Consider the following 21,558-nt stretch of genomic DNA (forward strand, 5'->3'; position numbering starts at 1 on the left):
TAAGAGCTATTTGTTCACTGTCATTCCTTACATTTTTAGAGACTCTTCTTTATCAAGTCTTTCCAAAGCATTCAACTTGATTTTAATGGAGATAAGTCTCTTTTCTGTACTCCCATTTCTTCAGTTTACATAATACTGAAATAAATTATGGAGTCACAACAGGTGGAAAACTTATACCAATGGTCTGAGGACAAGTAAATGGCCCTTAGTAAGCATCCACCTCACCAGGTGGAAAAAGCACAAGAGCATTCTAGAAAGTATGCACAAGCATACTGAGTGTGCTGTGGGTATGAGTAGGCACGATTTGTGAAGGGAATGAAGGGTGGCAGAAGAGTTGATTGTGTGAACGTAGCTTGATGTGTTTATGCACTTTCAGAAACTGAAACCACCCTCCGCTGCTCAGTTCCTTACGGAAAGGAGCTGTCGAAAGACGAACAACCTGGTTTGAAAGATGCAGTGGGGGGAGCAGGGAGCACGCGAGCCCTTCCTCTTTACCACATGAGTGTGGGGCAGGAGTGTGTGTGCAAGCATGGGTGTTGGGGAAGTGGTGATCTGAGTGGCCGAAGAGCACAGGGGGTGACTGTGACAGGCCCCGGCATCGCCAGGAATCCAGGCTCTACATTATGTGGACAAGTGGCAGGAATGATTACATGAGGACACTGCCGAAGCTTCATTCACAGCACAACAGTGGTGCCCCTGGGTAAAAAGTGGAAAACGGCCGGAGAAAGAGAGGAGTCAGAGCTATGAATAAGCACAGGAGGAGGAAGGGGACGATGTGGCCCGTGGTCAGACCCTGACTCTGAAGGACGAAGAAATCAGGAGGCTGTGAGGTAGCCCGGAGGCCTAAACTTCCCACTTTCAGTCCAACTGCTTTGCACCTTCAGCTAGTTTTCACTACAAAACTGCTGTCCCTAGGAGGGATGCAGAAGTGGTTAAGAGCAATTCCGGCCCTTGAGAAATTTACGGCGCAGTCAGAGAGCCCAACGGAAGTACAGGTAAGGCCACGACCAGAAGTACAGAACAGGGCGGGGAAGAGCAGCGCAGACAGGAAGTGCCGCAAAACAGCAGAATCTTTGCACCTGAAGAGTCAAGGGCAGCAGGCTCCTCCTCCTCCTCTCCTCCGACCTGACTTCCTGACCCACGTTAGCGCCACTTCATCTCTCTGCGCCACGGAAGGGCTACCAGGTGCCCAGAACGCCCTTACTTATCTAGTTGCACTGATTCATGGTTTAAATCTCTCTGAAAGGGAATGAAAGACTGAAGAAACAATGAGATGATAAACACGGGTCTGTATATAAGGACTCCTCACGTACCCATTACCAACCTCAACAGTTTTCAACACGTGTCCAGTCTTTTCTGTTTGTGTCATTTTGAGGCAAATCCCACATGTCATTCTACATCATGTGTTAACATGTCAAAAATAGCATTCTAGAAGCTAGGATGCCCTTAAAAAACATAATCACAATACTGGTATCACACTTAAAAAAGGAGAAGCCAAACGACGATGATCCAGGACCACCGTTAGTAAACTTGCCTGCAGTCCTTACTGGGTGCGAGCCCTGCTTCAGGAGCTCTCTCTATATTAACTCATTTAACCCTATGATAAAGATGACTTACCGAAAGCACCCTTTTATAGGTGAAGAAACTGAGGCCCAAAGAAGTTAACATAACATGTTCAAGGTTGCCCAGCTAACCCAAGTGTCCATCAGCTGATGAATCAACAAAATGCAGTATATCCATACAATGGAACGTTACTCAGTGGTGAGGAATGAAGTACTAACCCATGTTGTGATGCGGAGGACCCTTGAAGACACTCTGCTAAGTGAAAGAAGCCAGACACAGAAGGCCACGTATTGTGTGATTCCACTTATGTAATGTGTCCAGAATAGCAAATCTAGAGAGAGTAGACCCGTGGTTGCCGAGGGCTGGGTGGGGGGAAATGCTGGCCAGCGGTCATGGAGTCTCTTTCCCTGATGAGGACGGTGTGAAGTTGATGGTGGTGATGGATACACGGCTGTGCACCTGTGCTGAACCACTGAAAACCACTGAATTGTGCGTACACTTTAAAATGGGTGACTTGTATGGATATGAGAATTCAATCTCGGTAAGGCTGTTTTTAAAAAAGTAAATTATCAAAAGGTTTAACATTTATCAAACCAAGGAATATTCATGGACCATCTTAAAGGTATATACTACATTCTATATGAGTTATAAAACATATGTAAAACATAAAAGCAGACCTCAAATTGCTTATAGTTCAAAAGAAAAGGGGGTGACTGGGTGATGGACACTGGGGAGGGTATGTGTTCTGGTAAGCGCTGTGAATTGTGCAGGACTGTTGAATCTCAGATCTGTACCTCTGAAACAAATAATGCAATATATGTTAAGAAAGAAAAAAAGAAGAAGAAGAATGTAGCAGGAGGGGAAGAATGAAGGGGGGGGAAATCGGAGGGGGAGAAGAACCATGAGAGACGATGGACTCTGAAAAACAAACTGGGGGTTCTAGAGGGGAGGGGGTTGGGAGGATGGGTTAGCCTGGTGATGGGTATTGAGGAGGGCACGTTCTGCATGGAGCACTGGGTGTTATGCACAAACAATGAATCATGGAACACTATATCTAAAACTATTGATGTAATGTATGGGGATTAACATAACAATAAAAAATTAAATAAAATCAAAAAAAAAAAAAAAAAAAAAAAAAGAAAAGGCATATATGCAGTACATAATAATGCCCTTTTGCTTTCCGAATTTGTGCCTTTTTCTCTAAGGGCAGTCAACTACCTGAACCAGGCTTTCTGATTCATAAAAGCTATTGGGCTAGGGTCTGATGAACACACGCTAGAAAAAGACTGATCCTGCTCCCCTTCCACCCTGGGATCTGCAGAGGTCATGATCAACCACAGGGTTACCTTGTGAGTGAGCAATCTATAGGATTCTTAGAGAGCTGAGGCTGGGCCTATTCACCTTATAATTGAAATAATTTGAGTAGATGTATCTTACCTAAACCAAGGCCGGAACAGCTCAAAGATCCTTGGGTGAGCTAAGGCCACCATGCCTGGGTCCTTCTCCTTGGGTTTAGCAATGCCCAGAGTAAACAGTACAGGTTTTCCTTACCAATAGCCACTGAAGGTCTGGTCTTTTCCCCCAATGGGGAGGCTGCACCTACTAGGCCACCTCCCTTGGCCCTCTAAGCTCAAACAGCAAAGGTCACTCTGCTTGAGGTGGGCTTGAGAGCTTCACCAAGAAGACAAGGCCCTCGTCTGCTTCCTACTGAGCTACACAGTTCCGAAAAAGTAGGAGCATCTAAGATCTGTGATGAAAACCGGGAAAGCTGTGGTCATGAAAACTTGTGGGTGTTTAGAGGAGAGAGAGGAAGGCCACAGTAGGAGATCCAATCTTGGGAAGGGTATTTTGGGGATCTGAAGCTGCACAGAGTAACTGTAACACTGAAAAAAAAAACCCTGAAAAGGTCCAGGCACCTGGTGGGTCACTTACAACCAGGAAGGCTTTCCGGAGGTAACACTTACCTTAAATGAATAATGAGGAAACTGCTGTTCAAATTCAAAGTGCCTGGGTACCAAGGATGTATGGCTGTGGGGCTCTGTTCTACCCTAAGGCTACTAGAACAGTGTCCAACCAGCCCGATGGCCAGTGAACCCGTGAAGCTCACATGCCACATAGATTCCCAAACCTGGGGTGCACACCAAAAAGATGCTGGAATTTTACAAACATGTGAATTTAGCCGAACTTTAGAACATGGATTTGCATTTTCTGGAAGTTTCAGATAATGGGAGTAATCAAAACTTAGAATGTTTCTTAAGCTAACAACCATTTAGTGTTTAAGACAAAACTAGTCAATGAGGTAGAAACTCCCATTTCAAACACGGCTAATTATGCATCTTTTCCTGAACTGCCCAGAAAGAACATCTATTTGGCACAAGTGGCTTGGGCCCAGAGTGGCCTGATGAATCAGCACAGAACTCAGCACCATAACATTATGGCCGAGTTGCCTCATTTAAACCACAGTCCTACTTGGGCTACAATCACTAACATTATAGTGGTCTCCTTACCTTTCACGACATCAGCCACATTGCAGGTGGGATCAATACTTCCAATGTGTTTAGGATGAGCAGGGTTAGTGTCACCACCAAACAGAAGTGCTAAACAAACACAGAAGGGAAGGGAGAGATTAAAAACAAAGCAGGCAAGGTAGCCTTACAAGTTTTGAAAGGATTGTCTTATTTGTAAGAATCATTTTAGCATCTAGAGTGAGTGACTTAAAGCTAGAGAACACATACAATGAGGGGTGATCAGCTCTACTGGACGGCAAAGGAGGAAGGACATGCTCTAAGATCTGCTGGTTGCAGTTAGCAGGTCTGAAAGCAGTAACACGTGCCAGGGGTCCAGCCCTTTTCTCCCTGACCCCACGTGACTTGGATGAAAAAGTTATTTTCCTCCTCAGCCAAGTTTACTCACCTTCTCGGTACTACTCCAGACAGTGATTCCAACATTCACTACTTATTTATAAAATGCAGCCTGTACTGTTAGTGCAGGCCTGCGAAGTGACTTCACTGTGAACATTTTAAATGCCTCCATCACGGGGAGTAGTTTTCAAATATTTTTTTTTTGTTCAAGTATCTTTCAAACTACATTCAAGGGGCGCCTGGGTGGCTCAGTTGGTTAAGCGACTGCCTTCGGCTCAGGTCATGATCCTGGAGTCCCGGGATCGAGTCCCGCATCAGGCTCCCTGCTCAGCGGGGAGTCTGCTTCTCCCTCTGACCCTCCCCGCTGTCATGTGCTCTCTCTCTCTCTTTCTCACTCTTTCAAATAAATAAATAAAATCTTTAAAAAAAAAAAAACTACATTCAAATACTTCCACAATACACAAGATTTACAAAATATTGCTTCTGAATAAAAGCCAAAAGGAGCCCCAAAGAAAAAAGTAATCTGAATCCAAATGTTTATAGGTGTACTTATTTTCAAATCAAACAAAAATTGGGGATAACTTAGATTCCACAAAAGGAGAATTTAAATTAGGGGGTAAAATAGGGAAGATTTTGGGACACCTGGGTGGCTCAGTTGTTTAAGCGTCTGCCTTCGGCTCAGGTCATGATCCCAGAGTCCTGGGATCGAGCCCTACATCGGGCTCCTTGCTCCGCAGGGAGCCTGCTTCTCCCTCTGCCTGCCGCTCCCCCTGCTTGTGCTCTCTCTCTCTTTCTCTCTCTGACAAATAAATAAATAAATAAAATCTTTAAAAAAAATAGGGGAGATTTTAAATTATGAAAAATGACAAATAAGGCATTAGGCCAATACATAAACTTCCAAATGATTAAATGGAAGAAAAACAGAGGTGTACAAGCTTATCAGTGATCTAAAAACATGTACATATATACGTAGACAGACACATTTAGGTCAAAAAGAAATTGTAGTTATGTAAGTAGCTTAATTGAATAGTAATTAGGTTCTTTTTTTCATTTAAATTTCCTATAAACTGTCAGACATTTCTATTTTTAAAAGATATACATTTGGGACCAACCCACACGTAATAATTGTATAACACTCACTAATCCAAATAAATCAAATTAATAGAGATGCTCTGCCCATTTTCTGCTTCAGCAAAGAGGATGATTTAGACTCTAGACATGTAGATGCTTTTTCATAAGAATTATGAAATCAGGCAAAGAGACAATGCTGAAAATGAGCCAAAAAGTTTTTTGTGGCAAGAATTTTAGTTGTTTTTTTTAATCTGCTTAACATCCTGGTGAGTGGACTAAAACTCTCCATATGAGACTATGGTTTGACAATCTGCTTAATCTGATTTCAATGATCACCGTGAAATTAAAGATCAATCGCTCAGATGTCAAAATGCCAATTCAATATTCCCAGTATCAGTGTTTTCAAAACCAAAAAGAAAAACATATAACATCCTGGATAAAGACGAGAACCCACTCTCAGAGACACATCAAAGTACTCTCTCACCCTCACCAGGAATGTAACAGCAGAGGCTTAAAAGGCAGGCAGAGTTCCTGCCTCTAATATGAACATCAAAATTTCAAGGATTTCCATTAACAAAGAACACTAACGAAGAGCTTTTTTTTTTTTTTTAAAGATTTTATTTATTTATTTGACAGAGAGAGAGTTAGCGAGAGCAGGAACAGAAGCAGGGGGAGTGGGAGAGGGAGAAGCAGGCTTCCCGCGGAGCAGGGAGCCCGATGTGGGGCTCGATCCCAGGATCCTGGGATCATGACCTGAGCCGAAGGCAGACGCTTAACCGACTGAGCCACCCAGGCGCCCATGAAGAGCTTTTTAATAGATAGGATTTACTTAGGAAAAACTAAACTAGAAATGAAATTTCTTTCTTTTTTTTTTTTAAGATTTTATTTATTTATTTGACAGAGAGAGACGCAGCGAGAGAGGGAACACAAGCAGGGGGAGTGGGAGAGGGAGAAGCAGGCTTTCTGTGGAGCAGGGAGCCCGATGCGGGGTTCGATCCCAGGACCCTGGGATCATGACCTGAGCCGAAGGCAGACACTTAACGACTGAGCCACCCAGGCGCCCCTAGAAATGAAATTTCTACAGACCAAACTTCAGATCAGTAAATTCTAAGTGAAGCAACAGGAAAACATTTGGGAGAAATCACTCTGGGTGCCCTTTCGAAAGTGGATCAAAAACCCAACTTACTGTGCTGGTTAATAAGCATGCGGAAAGAGATGCGGTTGGTATAGAACCGATCCAGAAAATACTGGATGTTACTGCTAATGAATGGATCAAACCCAAATTTCTCCTTGTATTCAATCACTCCTTGTGCCATTGTAGGAACCACATCGTTGTGTCTATTTCTGACTTTAATGAGAACTTGCAGAAAGCTGTGTGGGAGGGAAATAAAAAGTGGTCAGTCTTTATACCTCACGCACTGATGCATAAACTTCCCAGCGCTGTCTCTGGACTATTTAGGTGCTGGTATTTTTATAAGTAGAGATATTACCATTATGGGCTACAGGAGAAACTAAAGTATTACCCAAGGTTTTGCTTGGAACTTTCTATCCAAATTCTTTCACAGACACAAAAAGTAAAAGGTTCTAGTAAAGAAAAAATGTTTAAATACCTTCTTAGGAATCCACTGACTTTATGGAAAAGTGATCACATATAATACAGGTTCCATAAATGTTTGCTGAATAATTGTAGAACACACTAACATTTCTTCTGACAACATGAGGACAATCCCCCCAAATTTCCAGGGATTTATTAGAAAGTCTCAAAGCAACAGCTTCCATGAATAAGTAATGTGAAACTTTTTAAGAGTAAAATTTTGAAATGAATTTCTCATAGCAGTAAAATACAGTGATGAAATGTAGACAGAACAAAGGCAATTAAAACAAACCGAGTCAAGAATTATGGTATATTACTATAAAGATACAGAGGGAAAAATATACTAAGAATGGTAACTAAGAACAGAGAGACAAGTCGATGGAACCAAATAAAAAGCTTGGAACAAGGCCCAAGGGCAAGTAAGTATGTGTGCATAAAAATTTAGTATATTGATAAAGTGACATTTCAAGTCAGTAGGGAAACCATCAAATTAGTTGGGACAGCTGGCTACCAATTTAAGTCACGTCCCAATTTCAAGCCTTAAGCTAATAACTTAGTTAAAAGGTTTAAATGTAAAAGAATAAAATCACAGAAAAAAAATAAAAGAAAATCAGGTGAATAAGTAGATAGTACAGTATGCCTTGGGGTAAGGAAGGCTGTCCTAAGCTTAATACCACAGGTAGAACCCTGAAGAAACAAACGATAGGACTATGCAGAATTTCGGCATAATTCTACAGGGATACAGGTTATTAAAGTCAAAAAAACAAAGTGAAAACTGGGGAAAATACATTTGCAAGAGCTACTGTCTTTAATGAAGGAAAAGATGAGCACCCTAACAGGAAACGAGGCAAGGGATCCGGTATCAATGGGAAATTTACCACAGAGGCAATGCAAATGCCAATAACTTCCCCCTTCAAAAAGAGTAATAGAAAAGCAAAACAATGCAGAATTAGTCTCCACTCATCACACTGGCAGAGAATAACCAGTGTCCTCTAGAGTGTGAAAGCATAACTGATACATTTCTAGGGGCAATCGAGCAACATACATCAAAGACCAAAGAGATTCATTCCACTCCCAGGAATTGATCCTAGGAAAACGACAGGATTCTTAAGAGCCCTGTTTAGAGTAGCAAGAAAAATACAAACCATTCTACAACTCAATGACAGGAGGTCAAATCACATGACTTACCTGTAGACGGACCATTTTGAAACCATTAGTAATGGTATAGAGATCTATAATGTCCACAGTTATTTTTGTAAAACATATTGTGCACATATAAAAATATGGGTGCCTAGGAAAAAGTACGGAATGGAAGGAAAATGTTAACGGTGGTTGTCCCCTGGTAATGGAAATTTGGAGTGACTTTCTTTTCACTTATCTGAATAGTCTTAACGTTTCTCAGTGATGAAATACTCCTGTAACAAATACACACACACAAAGACAGCAGAGATGAATAAATCAACTCTGAAACTGGAAGGTCATAATTATTCACAAGAAATTTGATAATGGACAATCTGTCCTCTACATAATGTTCTTTCTAATGTATTTATAAATTCAATATCACTCAAGTGAAAGATTTCATTACAGTAGAGAAGCACCTCAACTTAGCAGAAGGGAGGAGACTTGCCTCAAGGGCTCGATTCTCAGAATGCTTTCCCCGGTCTTCTGGGGTCTTCTTAACTTTATCATTAAGAGAAACAAGCCTGTTCTCTAAGCTGCTTTCACCTCACTTAAATGAGCTCTGTGCCTGGGACTCCTGTACAGCTTCTCCCGGACTGGAAAAGGCTACCACTATGAGTAAAGCGACTAGCTCACCTTCCTTTCCTTCCTTTGCCAGGGGCAGCGGGCTTCTGAAACCCCAGCTATCCCGACTAGCTGTGTGAACCTGGGCAAGTCACCAAAACTCACTGAGGGAGAGCGATTATCATTATGATCTCACACGCACTGGATCCAGCACTTGGCAGTTTCCAAAGTGGGCTCATGTCCATAAATTGCATCTGACCAATAACCTGTTCCAGAAACTGAGACAGGATTCTGGGAAACATACGGCAGCAATTTAATATTATTTACTTCCACAAATCTATACCCTAAAATTTGAAGCTAGAGAAGTCAGTCCTAATTTCTAGGATGTCAGCAAAACAAACTGTTACTAGCTAATGACTTGTGAGCAAACAAAGCTTCTGGATTCGATTCCTTTAATTTCAGTACGTTAAATGAGAGCAATGGCCTCTAGCAAGAACATTGCATCTGGGGCTCTAATTCAACGCCTCCCTTTCACAAATCACAAATCCATTTGCAAAACACCTAGCAAAGTATACAACAGGTGGGGATTCTTCCCCCTTGTATTTTAATTTACAACTAAACTGGAGCTCGCTACTCAGGGCGCACACTGGCGGTTCTCGCAGTTGGTAAGTTGTGCACAACAATGCATGATGGAACTGGAACAAGGATTTACAGATCCAGCTCTGCTACCAACTCATGTTACAACTTTGGACAAGTCATTGCTCTTCTCTGACCTCAGTTTCCTTATCTGTGAACTGGAAGGGTTGGGTTGAATGCCTCGAGCTATGGAGTGCTTTTCTAACAGTGTTTCTTAGTTCTTTTTCTGGAATGCCTATATGTAAGGTGTTTGGTGTCACAACTCTGTGGACCAGGATTCTCCATAGAAAAAACTTCTTCAGCACAACAGGCCTTCCATGTGCAGTCCCTCGTGTGTACGTGAAACAGGAGGAAAGTAATGTGAAGGGGATACTTAATTTCTCTTGGGGTAAAAAAAAAAAAAAAAGACAACACTCGGAGCTAGGGTGAGTGTTTTTTCAGTTAAATGAAGATGAAAAAACAGAAACATTTTCCATAAGCTTGAGAAGTTAGCAGCCTTTGTGCGGAACAGGAGCAGAGAATTCAGGTCGTTATATTAAAAGCACACTCTTTTATGCTGCTCCAAAATAAAAGCATTACAGGTTTCCTGAGCTCAACTATTATGCTGCACTGAAAATTTTTTTTAAAAATTGAAAAAAAAAAATTTATAAAGGACTGAGTAGATAAATTCAGGTCTATCCAGAGGCCACTGCATTCTTAAAACTACCACTAGGTGGTACATTTACTGCAATATTTATAGTGAGTGGCCGGCACCAGTTCACCAGGAGTGAAAATTTATTAAGATCTAGATCATGAAACATAATTTAAAGGGTCATTATTCCTTTTGTGCTATGTTAAATTAACGTAAATTATTTAAAAATGTGATATTGAGTTGTTACCCATTAACAAACTTAATGCTTTCATCCAAATTACACTTCTTGGTTCTTAATGACATGAGTTCCATTTACCAAAACATTTTTTAACCTGGATGTTTTTACTGTCAGGTAAGTTTGGTACCATACTTACTTATCCAAGACCTGTGGATCTTCAGGGCTCTTATTCTCGTATTCTAAAAGTTCAAGAAAGCTCTGCATATACCTAAAAAAAGATGAGTTACTCTGTTAATTGCCTACCCAACATCCATTCCTCCTTTCCCTCTTCCTGAGAGTACCCTAAATCTTCACTCAGGTATCTACCCCATTCCCCACCACCACCAATTGCAGCCCAAGTGCTGCAGGGGAAGCCGATGCCATGCAAAGCTCCTGGGTGGCCTGATTTTTCTTTGGGTGATAGTATTTTTCTCGTCACTGATTACTAACTAGTCCAGTAGTCTAGGCCTAAGCCTGTCATTGCATTGCACTCCCCTGAACAAAGGGACTGGCTCAGGAATGGGCACACTACCCCAATTCAGGCCAGTAAAATAAAAGGGAAGGCGTGGTGGGGGTCTTTGGGAGAGAAATTAACTTGCTCTGCTTTTTGTACAGTGGGCTATGTAGATGTAAACCCTGGAAAGGTTGCAGCTGTTCTGCCACCAGGAGGAAATCCAGCCTGAAAATAAAGCCGACACCATGGAAAGCAAGGCCTTGATAATCTCATGAATTCTCTAAATCAACCAACACCAAAAGCTCATCCTATAGCTACACGAGCCAATGTATGGTTTAGTTGGATTTTCTGCTACTCACGAACATATTCTAACTGGTACACCAAATCTACAGTTTGATTAGCCAAGATGTGCATATGAATTGTCAGGAACACAGGTGTGACACTAAAGTGCATGCTGAGAACTTCGAAACTAGAAATAAACGTTCCTTCTCAGAGTTAAACTAATCTCATCAACACTGCAGAGGAGGAGAAGGAATGCCTCTTAGGTCCTCAGAAACAGCTTCTGGATTAAAAATAGCTACATATCTCAATCAGGGCCAGTACAGGAAATAATGTGTGCAAAATAAATATCTGGAGAACACAGAAAAATGGGATCCAGAGAGGCACATTACTGAGGCAGCTATATCCGGACAGAACCTGCTAGATCTGGAGGGGATTCAGAGATGCCAATTACTCAGAGGTGTGTCATCTCTGCTTTGGATCTGAACATGCCCCAAAAGAATTATCCCTTGATATAATTATTTCTAACAATTAATTACCACTAATCCTCCTATCCAGCTTTGGAGGGAGGATGAGGGTACTCCAGTAACAAAAAATGACTGCAAAGCATATAAATACATGAACAGGAATAATGTTTTATTAATCAGCCTCACTTGAACTTTGTAACGATGAGTGATACTAAAGTATGTTCATCTCTGGATATCCTTTTTAAAAGCTTCTGGGCAAATCAGTCTATGGATTAGGCACTGTTGAAATCATCAGGTCAAACCTCCCGCAGAGGGCAAAGTCAGCCAGAGGCAACAAGGCCCTCTATCCTGTCACACGCCAGCAGGATTCTAGGGAGATAAGCAGTTCACTTAAAGAGCAGAGTCATGAGTGGAGAGGAGCCAAAGATGCTGCTGAGCTTCCCAGCCTGAAAGTCAAGAGAACAAGGAGAACACACTCTAGCTGAGGTGGGCTTCACGGCCTATTATGAGTAAGAGTCACTTTTAAGAGGAAAAGGAAATGACAGCTAAGCACAACGTGTGATCCTAAACTGGATTCCTGCATTGGGGAGGCGGGGATTGCTGGGGGGGGGGGGGAAGAGCACTACTGGGGCACCTGGGTGGCTCAGGCAGTTAAGCGTCTGCCTTTGGCTCAGGTCATGATCCCAGGGTCCTGGGGTCCAGCCCCACATTGGGCTCCCTGCTCAGCAGGGAATCTGCCTCTCCCTCTCCCTGCCACTACCCCCCTCGTGCTCTCTCTCACTCTCTCTCAAATAAATAAATAAAATCTTTTTTAAAAAAGAGCACTATTAGGGCAATTAATGAAACGAGAACAAGTTCTCCCACATTAGAAAATATTACTAAATCCATGTTAAATTCCCAAATCTGATAATCATACTGTGGTTTTCTAAGAGTTGTTCTAAGGAGATACATACCAAAGTCGTTAGGGGTAGAGGGGCATGTCTGCCATTAATCCAAATGGTTTAGGAAAAAAAATAATGTGTATCATATATGTTATGTGTGTACCACGCTTGATATACCCTAAGTGTACACACACACACACACATCCAGAGAGAGAGAGCGCGAGTATGAATGAGAACAGCAGGACAAATGGCACCGGATGTTAACAATTAGTGAATCTGGATGAAGGTATATGGCAATTCTTGCTACTAGTCTTGCACATCTTTCTGTTATATAGGAAATTATTTCAAAATTGATTTTTTTTTAAAAAAAGGAAGAAGTGACATGCATGTGTTTGGGATGGCTACAGAAGAGAAATGTGAGACAAAAAAAAAGAGCTGACCCCAGCATTTAAGTCTATACTTCGCCAGCTGAATCACTTTGAAGCCCCCGAAGTAACTTCTACATAAGCGATAGACAGCGTGACTGTCAGTCACTGCCACCAGGCCCAGGGAACTTGAAGGCCAGCTAGTCAACCTCCAATCCCCACCACAATGACCCCAATAGTGACTGTACACTTTCTGCGGGAAAATTTCGGATGATGCTCTTGAAGCAATAAAGAAATTTCAGGCAAACAAGCACTTGCTGCTCCTGCTGGAACAAACTCTGCATCTGGGGTAGGAAGCAACGGAGGAGGAGAGCCAAGTGTTTCTCGAATATATGCAAATCCCTTTCTGAAAATACACCACCTGCTCTTACATCCTACCATTCACCGACCTCACCCTGCTTACCTAGTGGGTAGTTGAGTCACAAATTCAACTTCCTCAATTAAATAACACGTTTGCTGCATCCGAGCTGTACGTCATCGAACTTTATGTCATTCTCTGTTGAGATTTTTTTTTTTATTTTTCATACGGCAAATGAAGCACATTACATACTGGCATTTTTACAATCTGAGGTTCCCCTTTAAATGACTTAATTTTCTCTAACAGAAATACTGCCACCAAGAAACTCCTTTAACAGGAAAACAAAAGGAGCAAGACTGAGACTTGATCAAAAAGTGGCAACATCCCCTTATCCAACGGATTGCAGACCAGTCCGTGTGGGCTCCTTTAAATTTTTCTGTACTTTCTAATCTTTGTTTCAGTGAACAATTACATTTATAACCAGAAAAATAAAATTTGAAAAGTCAAGAAAGCTATCTTGTACAGTTTAGAAGTCTTTTCATTAAGACAGTGTGAAATTGTCAGGTTAAAAAAAAAAACAAAAAACTTTTAACTGCTTGGAAAATTGCAGCTATCCCGAATGACTCATTCCCACACATGCCATACACGTACTTTTAGGGAAAATGGGATCCATGCCAGGTGTTCAGAGCATTATGGGAAGACCGATCTTAAGCCACATTATTTACTTACCAACTCTGAACCAACCCCACCGAAGGGCGGTTAAGCAAGTTATCCGGCAGAAGATTAACTTCTCTCATTGTGTTGGCCAGTCTTACAGGAAGCTCCTTTCGTAGAAACATATATGAAGTTTTCTCACATGCATTATCTCTCCCTGTTAAGAGACAATAAGTGTTCCATGATTTTATAATCTAACAGATGGAATAATAAAGTGCTCTCATGATAGCATGGTTACTGGTTAGGAGGAGAAAATTAAACAATCCTGCAGTCTCTAGTGAAATTTTTATCCTCTGAAATTGCAAGTTTAAGAAAATAATTTAATTAGAATAGAAAAAGAACATTTATTACAAGAGGCAACCTTGAAAGCAGTTTTTTTTTTTTAACACAAATACATTTCTAGTGTTACCGTTAGTGATATAAAAATGACCTGGGATATAATCTGAATTTGTTTTCAAATAAACACTGTGGGAAAACTGCCAAGTACAAAAGTAGGAAAACATGTAAATCCACTCCTGTTCACAGGGTTTCCAGAAGGCAACAGACCCATTCATTCCACAAATATTCACTACCTGTGTGTCGACTGCTTCTTCCTAAGGTTTTCTTCAAATGTGTTTCTCCAGGAATCAGAGCTTTGTCACCCTGGGAAGCAGCCACAGACCTGCTCTGATTAAGACACGGGGCTCAGGATGTGCCAGAGAAAGCAGCTCACAGGTGCGCTCAGAAGCAGAGCGATCTACTCTGATATGTCCAAGAGGTAAGACCCGGTGTTGACCATAAAGACAGAGGTCACAGAGTCTTCTGTTGGTTGCCCTGAGCTGGTTGTGCATAAAATTTATATAACTAGGACACAGTGAGAGAAAAGGGACACAGCCACCTGAATGAGGAAACCCGAGCCTCTTCCCCAGCTGCTTTGACCAGAGTAGCATGGCCCCCAAGTCCTGCTGTAAACCTGATGATGGCTGGGGGACAGGGGACATGAGAGAAAGGACATGAGCTTTGGGGACAGAAATGTGCTTCAGCCCCAACTCCTCCATTTCGGGGGTAAGAAACCTTTGGTAAGCTTCTTAATTGCTCTAAATTGCAGCTGCCCTAACCTGTAGAATGGGGATGAAGTTTCAGTTTTTGTAAAGACTAAATGTGGTAACAGGTATGGAGCCTGACACAAAGCAGGTGATCAATAAACATTAGTGTTCTGTCCTCTGTGATACTTACGGGTCCATCCCAACTCCCTCACACTCCATAGGCCTTCCTGATGCTCCATACTGCCGGGAGGCTGTTTGGAGATGGGCAACCTTGGGGCCAGGCCCAGAGACAAACAAGTAAGGCTCGGGGAACACTTTTCTCCTCCAAACTCTCCTCATTCTTCCAAAATATGATACAGGCCGCAAACCAGAAATCCAGAAATAAATCTGATTTGCTAACACTTGCAGCCAAGTTCTGGTTTATTCCTTTCCTCTCCCCACTGAATAAGACTAGAAATAAAAGAACCCACTCATGAAAGTCATCTGCAGAACCACTCTTTCCCCCCACTGACCCCTGAACCCCCTTCTCCATGTTAAAAAAGTTAGAATAAAAGATTAGTCTTACACAATCCATCCCTTACTTCCCTCATTCTAGGTGAATATACTGAAGGCCTTCGGTGCGTCTTTAACTCATCAATGATTCTGTCTTCCACTTTTCCCGAGTGAGGAAAAAGGGGTGTGATATCCCAGCAATGACCTTCCATCATCTACTCTATACACATTTATTTGGCTCCAGATGATTAACATTTAAAAGGACTCTGGCTGTTTTGCTTCAGATAATATGTATCATTCCTAAAACGCTCTGTAGGATTCTTATAGACGAATCATTTTAAGTGCACTAAAAGTGCTGATACTTAAATCACGGTGAATCGTACCACAAAATGAAGGACCTGTTATTATCTAAGGTAAAATGTACATCTAACTTTTCACATGCCAGGACAAACACTTTGCATCGTGGTTAAATAGAAAGGACACCTTTTTTTTCAAGCATAGAAGAAATGTCTCCGTTCTCCCTGTAGGAGAAGCAAGTGAGGGAATGCAGGAGGAGAGGAAGGGGCCCACGGGGGTTGAACTGTAACTGTGAGTAGCAGTATGAACTCAGGATTTGAAAAAATTATCTGTTTTTTGGACATTAAAGTTTACGTGTTTCAACTGCCACGTCCACAGCATATTAGGAGCCGCAAACTGGAAGCCTAGGGCGGGGGGGGGGGGGGGGGGCGGGGAGAGACGGGGAGAAGTGGGAGCTGGCTGGCAGGTGCAAGGGGCCGTCAGGCCACATTTGTGCTGGAAACGCACAGGGCTAGACTGTTGCAGAATGTCAAGGTTTTCCGACTTTCGGAAGGTAAAAGGAGTATGTACATCCACTGTCTATGATATAGACACGATACAGCTGCGGTGAAATCATTTAAATGGAGCAGAAAAAAGACCATGGCCTGAAGTAAGTTCAGGTCATGTTTTGCCACCAAAGGTATGAAAAAACAACTACAAGTTTTAGAGCTTTTTTTTTTTTTAAAGATTTTGTCAGAGAGAGAGCGCGCGAGCGAGCGCGCACGCGCACAAGCAGGGGGAGCGGCAGGCAGAGAGGGAAGCAGGCTCCCGCTGAGCAAGGAGCCCGATGCAGGACTCGATCCCAGGACCCTGGGATCATGACCTGAGCTGAAGGCAGCCACTTAACCAACTGAGCCACCCAGGCGTCCCAAGTTTTAGAGCTTTTTGAACTTCAGAATTCAGATAAAAGACAGGAGACCTCCAGAACAATATATTAGGCCAAGATCATGTGCCAGAGTTAGACTTGGGTTTGAACGCTGACTTGAGCCTCCCGAGCTTTATGGACGTGGCAAGTGTCATTACACTTCTAAGCCTCGGTATAGTCGGCTACAGGAACACTACCTACTTCATAGAGGTGTAGTAAGAGTTAAAAAGTGCTTAATATATAACACCACAACCTCTTAAAATTTAGAAGAGGGGGCTCATTAAAGAGCCAGCACTAATGATTGCAAAGCATGATAAAGCAGAACAGCCTGAGGCCATGGGGTGCCAGAGCAAATAACCTGATACTTGCTAAGCCCCGAGAGCTCTGCTACATTCTGGTCCAGTGCGGTTGCCTCTGCTCATTTGATGATTCTACATAATTAAAAAGGGATTAAAAGGGATTAAAGTATGTTGTGTCCCTACCATCCACTTTTATTTATTTTAAAATAAAAGGCCTTTGGTCACCTCTGAGCTAACTAGAAAATTCAACGACTAGGTATGGTCTAAGATAACCAAATACCAGGAGGCATTTATTCTAGCCCTCTTGGATTATCAGCTTGTTATGAACGAGCAGAGAAAGAACCGTGTTTTGTCTCTGTATCCCCCATGGCAGCAATGAGAGGACTTGACCTATGGTAGTTTCTCAATGATTTACTGGGAAGATAGAGAATACTTTTAATACTTTTTAAAAAAAGAATATCTGAAAAATCTCAGGTTTTGCCTCCTACATTCTTCCTTAGCTTTAGAGATGAATTCTTTGTACTCAGATACCTTAATTACACATCAGTTTAAACAAGGGGGTAAGCCTTTTTTAGTTAATTAGTGAACCTAAAAATAAATATGAAAGGTCCAACATTTTTTTAACCTTTCTGTGGTTTTCATGGAAGTTGAAAGTATTTTGTCCTATGTACTAATGCTGGATACTCAGTTTAAATCAAAGAGTTCCAACAATCTTTTTTTGGTTTTTTGTTTGTTTGTTTGTTTTTTACTCAACTTAAAAAAGTTTTTTGGTTTTAACTTAATTTAATTTGGTTTTAATTGAATGTCCTCTATGAGGCTTCAGGTTTTATAAGTCTTCTGGCATACTGAGTATTTTCCAGTGATTCTTTCCAGTTATTCAGCTTCATTTTTTCCCCACTTGCCTTCTCTACATTCCTTAATTTTGATTTTCTATTTTTATTCTGCATTTCTCTGTATGCTTCACCTTATTCAATTTTACCAATTAAATTTTTTCCTAGCATCAGTTCAGAGGATGATGAAAGAGTGGGTGAGGGGCAGGGAACATTCTCTGATTTGGTGAATGCAAAGAAGTCATTGGTTTAACTGCATTCATTTGTATTTCTTCAGGTTTTCATGCTCATTTGATGACCCTTCAATTCTCTTCTGTTCTCTGTTTTTCTTTTTTGTTTAAAGATGTATTTATTTATCTGGGGGGGGGGGGACTTTCAAGCAAGTGCAGGGAGCCGTCTCGGTGACAGTTACGGTTAGAAATGAGCGTTTGACCAGCCTTCTGAGAGCAAGAGTTCAGACTTACTCTTTATACCTGGTTTCCAGAGAGGCCTGTATGTCTGGTAAATCTTTAATCCTCTTTCTGATTAATTTACAGGAAGCAGAATATTTCTCCAGTTAATAAAGTGACCTGATAATGTATCTTACAATTAAAGCAGAGGGTTGAGCACATGCCCCCCAAAATGGAGAGTCTCCTGTCTAGATTACTTGAGGGCTCTCCTTGTCCACATCTTTCAGTTTTAACACTTGCTGGGGATGGTTTGGAAGAGGTAATAAGGGAATCAGGGAGTGAAAAAGGAGAGCAAGGAAAGAAAAAATTACAGCAAGGCATCAAAAACCAACAGAACGATCAGCTCAATCTAGTTATGCTGTTTTTTTTTTCTAAATACTGCCAATTAAATGTTTGAGTCTGCAATGTATTTTTACCATTAACCATGCTAAAATGGGTAAAATATAACTGAGAAAATACTTTAGGGACAGCTCTGATTTTTCTCCAGTTACATCTTTCATAAGATTTCAATCTTTTGAAAACACTGAATTTTAGAATCATAAGTAATTAAATTTTGGCTAAGCAATGATTAATTGAACTGTCCTTCAAAAGAAAAGCTTTGCATATTTTTAAAATGTTTACTCTATGTCTAGAAATACTACTTCGCTGTTTGAGAAGTTTCAGTTTTCCTTTATTTAGAAAAATTTATTCCTGAATATAAACAGAGATCAATAGAGGTAGCTTGGGTCTACCAAACTTGAGGCTGTCTCCACTCTAGGCCAGACTGTGTTTTGGTTATTATTACTAATGGTGAGCCAGAAACTTCAGAACCAAAGAGCCAAAGACTGCGGATTTCACACACACCTCATTCCCTATCAAATTCAATGCCCCAACAACATCCAAACATCACACTACTTCTTTCAGTCCAATGTCTATTTTATTATCATAACCGACGCTGTGGGTTAAAAATTTAGACAGGACGCAGGAGGGATAGCTTGTCTGGGACCTCACCTGGAAAACTCAAAGGCTAGGGTGGGGGGGGGGCAGTGAATAGACAGTGGGGAGCTGGAAGCTTCTGAAGGCTCCTCATTTACAAGTCTGAACCTTGGGCCGATTACTTGCCAACTAGGATTGCCTACCAGAGCACTAACTGGTGGCCTCTCCATAGGCTTCCTCACAGCATGGCGGCCTTGGGTTAGCTGGATTCTTGCATGGGTTCAGTAAACAAGGCAAAGCTGCATGGCCTTTTATGACTCAGGATCGGAAGTCACATAGCTAGTCACAAAACCTGTCCAGATTCCAGGGGAAGGGGACAGACTCCCCCTCCTCTTGAGGGAGGGCTGGCAAGGACACATGGTAGAAAAGCATCCTTGTGGCCATCTTTACAAAGTGCGACCTGCCCTAAGATGTTCATGAGGAGGTGGAGATGATTTATTTCTCAAGTTACATTTTAAAGCACTCTTTTATTGCCTGAACTTGTTTCTTCTGGGGTCATTTTTGGGGGGCCATTTATTTTTGTTTCTCTTTCTCACTGTGGGCTTCCCTCAGACGTCTGGTGATCTATACTTGTTCAGTAATGCTTCAGAGTGAAGCAGCCTTCAAAGACCAACTAAGTGAGGACCCCAAATATCTGGTTACATAGGGCTTTTTGGTGGGGTCCTAACACCACACCAGGACCCCTAATTCTCCTTGAGTAGTTCAGCGTCATTAGAGAAGAGCCCCCTTTTGCCCTTTACTTTACCTATGGATAACTACCTGCCTACTAATGTTCTGATGGTCAGGGTGCAGGGTGACCCTACTGTTTGCAGACTTCTAGGTCATTGTGTGGTTTTCAGCCAGCCAGCCCTACCTGTCACTCCCACCCTCTATCTATGGTATCTTACTGAGGCAGGGGCTCTGCTGCATCTAACTCAGCAGCCTCCTTGGCCACGGTACCTTTTGAGTATGTTCTAGACCTGACCTGTCCAATACTGGAGGCAACAGCCATGAGGGGAAATTTGAATATGCAGTTTTATTATGATATCAATGAGAAACTCCCCAAGTGTGATAAGTGTATCATGGTGATTAACAGTTATCAGCAGAATACTCTTATGCTTAGGATATACATATGTATGTATCTAGGGGTTGTCATGACATCTACAGCTTACTCTCAAATGGTTCAGCCCAAAAAGCATGTGTAGAGAAAGGGGAAGGAAAGGAGACAGGAAGAAGAATGGTGGGCAGGGGAAAGATAAAAAGCAAATATGGGAAAGTAACTGGTGGACCTAGGTGCTGGACAGGGGTGTTAACTGTATTATTCTTACAACTTTTCTTAAGGTCTAAATTTTTTTCAAATAAAGATTTGGGAGGGACACTGTAAACAACCTAAATCACACGACCCTGAGATCATGACCTAAGCCAAAACCAAGAGTCAGACGCTCAACGGACTGAGCCACCCAGGTGTCCCTTAAAAGTAGTCTTCTAAAAAAGGTCTTTCTTTTTTTTAAAATTTTTTTATTGTTATGTTAATCCCCATACATTACATCATTAGTTTTAGATATAGTGTTCCATGATTCATTGTTTGTGCATAACACCCAGTGCTCCATGCAGAACGTGCCCTCCTCAATACCCATCACCAGGCTAACCCATCCTCCCAACCCCCTCCCCTCTAGAACCCCCAGTTTGTTTTTCAGAGTCCATCATCTCTCATGGTTCTTCTCCCCCTCCGATTTCCCCCCCTTCATTCTTCCCCTCCTGCTACATTCTTCTTCTTCTTTAAAAAAGGTCTTTCAATAACTAGAGCCATTTTATTTTCTAAAAAGAATACAAAAATCTCATATAGGATGTGCTACCATATGTAATGGACATGGGAAGCTCATGCTCATGTAATTTTTGTGGTTCTTTTCTTTTTAAGAATTTTATTTATTCGAGAGAGCGAGAGAGAGAGAGAGAGAGCACAAGCAGGGGGGTGGGTAGAGAGGGAGAAGCAGGCTCCCCGCTGAGCAGGGAGCCTGACATGGGGCTCAATCCCAGAACCCTGAGATCATGACCTGAGCTGAAGGCAGATGCTTAACCAACTGAGCCACCCAGGCACCCCGATTTTTGTTGGTTCTTATAGGAAAAAGGGATAGAGGGTGATCATGACAGAGTTCTTAATTAAGGCAGGCAAGGGTTACTGGACCCTTCCCTGAGGGGCATCTACCTCTGTACTGAGGGAAAGTGAGTAACGTCCACTAGTGCCCTCATCCTCTCTCTTTAGAATCCTGTTTACTCTTTGAAGGTAGATATGTGTCCATAAACAGATTAGTAAGAACCTGCCCTTCTGCATGCCAGGTGTAAATAGATTTCACTGTGAGTCCACAATCTGTGTCCTCTGCCTGGACAACCTCTCTGCCATTCCCCCTGTTCACTGAGTTCTATGTCCTGTGGGTCCCAGGATCCTCAGAACACTGAAGAGTCTACCAGCACAA

At 42.0% G+C, this 21,558-nt stretch overlaps 1 protein-coding gene across 3 annotated transcripts in view; it reads right to left on the reverse strand.

Annotated features, from left to right (window-relative positions):
• PDK3 (pyruvate dehydrogenase kinase 3) overlaps window positions 1–21,558 on the reverse strand; it is a 78,487-nt gene that overhangs the window by 27,670 nt on the left and 29,259 nt on the right. For all 3 annotated transcript variants that reach the window (XM_078064365.1, XM_078064364.1, XM_036096517.2), the window contains 4 exons: window positions 13,850–13,991; window positions 10,474–10,545; window positions 6,682–6,866; window positions 4,071–4,160 (listed from right to left, as the gene is read on the reverse strand). In XM_078064365.1, coding sequence (XP_077920491.1) covers window positions 4,071–4,160; window positions 6,682–6,866; window positions 10,474–10,545; window positions 13,850–13,959 — 457 coding nt within the window. In that variant the 5' untranslated portion in view covers window positions 13,960–13,991. The remainder of the gene's footprint in view (window positions 1–4,070; window positions 4,161–6,681; window positions 6,867–10,473; window positions 10,546–13,849; window positions 13,992–21,558) is intronic.

Source organism: Halichoerus grypus, chromosome X (genome assembly GCF_964656455.1).
Source record: "Halichoerus grypus chromosome X, mHalGry1.hap1.1, whole genome shotgun sequence".
Taxonomy (NCBI): Eukaryota; Metazoa; Chordata; class Mammalia; order Carnivora; family Phocidae; genus Halichoerus; species Halichoerus grypus.